The 1,962-nt window shown below is 31.0% G+C and overlaps 1 protein-coding gene across 2 annotated transcripts in view; it reads left to right on the top strand.

Moving 5' to 3' along the window:
* Positions 1–1,439, top strand: part of LOC106882253 (stromal interaction molecule 1) — a 278,541-nt gene extending 277,102 nt beyond the window's left edge. For both annotated transcript variants that reach the window (XM_052973512.1, XM_052973511.1), the window contains exon 13: positions 574–1,439. In XM_052973512.1, the coding sequence (XP_052829472.1) occupies positions 574–958 (385 nt within the window). In that variant the 3' untranslated portion in view covers positions 959–1,439. The remainder of the gene's footprint in view (positions 1–573) is intronic.
* The last annotated feature ends 523 nt before the right edge of the window (positions 1,440–1,962 follow it).

Here is a 1,962-nt window from a genome sequence, read left to right on the forward strand (position 1 = left end):
CTCTCTCTCTCTCTCTCTCTCTCTCTCTCTCTCTCTCTCTCTCTCTCTCTCTCTCTCTCACACTCACACAAACACACACAAAATTGTTTTTCTTGAAATTATTATTAAGGGTTGTTGATTGTCATAACTATTTGTGTCAGAAAAACTATTTAGGTCAACTTTACTTTTCATTTTACCAGTAAAGACTTGGTGGGGTCAATGTAATCGACCAAATCCTAGCCTGCCTCAAAATTGCAAGACAACCAAGGTGTCGCAGAAGAACCATTGGTGTGGATGCTGGTGCCATGCAAAAAGTACTGGCACTGCTGCCACATGAAAAGTACTGGCAATGGTGCTACAGTACACTCTGTGGAGTGGTTGACACTAGGACGGCATTAAGCCATAGAAACCAAGCCAGAACAGACTGGAATGTAGTGTGGCCCCCAGCCTTGTCAGTTCCTGTCAAGCCATCTAATGCATGCTAGCATGGAAAAAAAAATGTCAAATGTTGATGATGATGTGCTTAAATTGTTATTATTATTATTATTGTCATTATTGTTATATAACTTTTCTCCCGTTTTTATTTCATCCTAGCCCTCCACATTCTTTGTGTCATGAAGATGTTGCACCACCTCCAAGCTATTCTTCAGTCAATACAGTGGTACCAAGTGGCTCTGGAAAAGTTTACAGTTCTAGTGGATATATGCCGATGACCAAATCTGAAAATCTCATTCGTAACCGTTTTGACAGCCTCATCTCGTCCACTTCAGAATCCAGTTTGACTGAGTTAGATCAACGGAAGCAATCAGAAAGTTCTTTAAGGATGACCGGATCATCGGTACTTCCTTTAACAGTGGAAGAAGGATGTGATTCTGAGACGGAATCCACTGAAAGTACAGAAGATAAAAAGAAGTCCAGAAAGAAAAAAGTTCTTGGAAAGATTTTCCGTCGCAACGGAGATGTAAAGAAGAAGTCTTAACTGGAGCAACTGGTTTCCATAAGTTTTTTTTTTCTAATTTTCTTTTTTTTTTTCTTAAATTCTCAGTTGAAATATTCATTTAACTGATAACTGAAGAAAATTATCAGAAGCTGGTGGACTGTCAAAAATAAGTTGTTATATTTTTTATAAAAAAAAAATGCAACAAAAAAAAAAAAAGATACAATAAATTGAGAAAAATTTTTTTTGAAACTACAAAAAAAAAGAGAAAAATGTATTGAACTCTATGTGCATTGGCAGAATTCTTTGATCTTTGATTCCATTCTAGAGATATACCTAATAGTTTACTGGCTATATATGTATATATATATATATATATATATATATATATATATATATATATATATACATACCCAGAATCCAATCTGGTCCTTCCTTCCCCCCAACTTCTTTGAAATATTAAACAAAATATAATTATATGTATATATATATATATACACACAAACACACACACACACATATATAAGCACATATATATATATATGTATATATGTATATATATGTGTATGTATATATATATATATGTGTGTATGTATATATATATGTATATATATATATATGTGTATATATATGTGTATATATATGCATATATATGTGTGTATGTATATATATATGTATATATATATATATATATGTGTGTATATATATGCATATATATGTGTGTATATATATATATATATATGTATTAAGAAGAAATATCCTCTCATGTAGTTTGTGTATATAATGAACAGTGTTAAATGTATTTGTGTTGAGAGAGAAAGAATGATGAGAAAGAGCATATATGCATATTAAGATATGTCTGTATGCATGTGTGTATAAGTGAGCGTATATGTATGTGTATGTATTTGTAGCTTTGCATTTACTTGTGACTGCATATATATGCATATGTATGTGCATGTATATATCTATATGCATATATATATGTATGTATATGCACATATATGTATATATATGCATATATATATATATATATATATATATATATA

The sequence above is a fragment of the Octopus bimaculoides genome, chromosome 16, assembly GCF_001194135.2.
Source record: "Octopus bimaculoides isolate UCB-OBI-ISO-001 chromosome 16, ASM119413v2, whole genome shotgun sequence".
Lineage (NCBI taxonomy): Eukaryota > Metazoa > Mollusca > Cephalopoda > Octopoda > Octopodidae > Octopus > Octopus bimaculoides.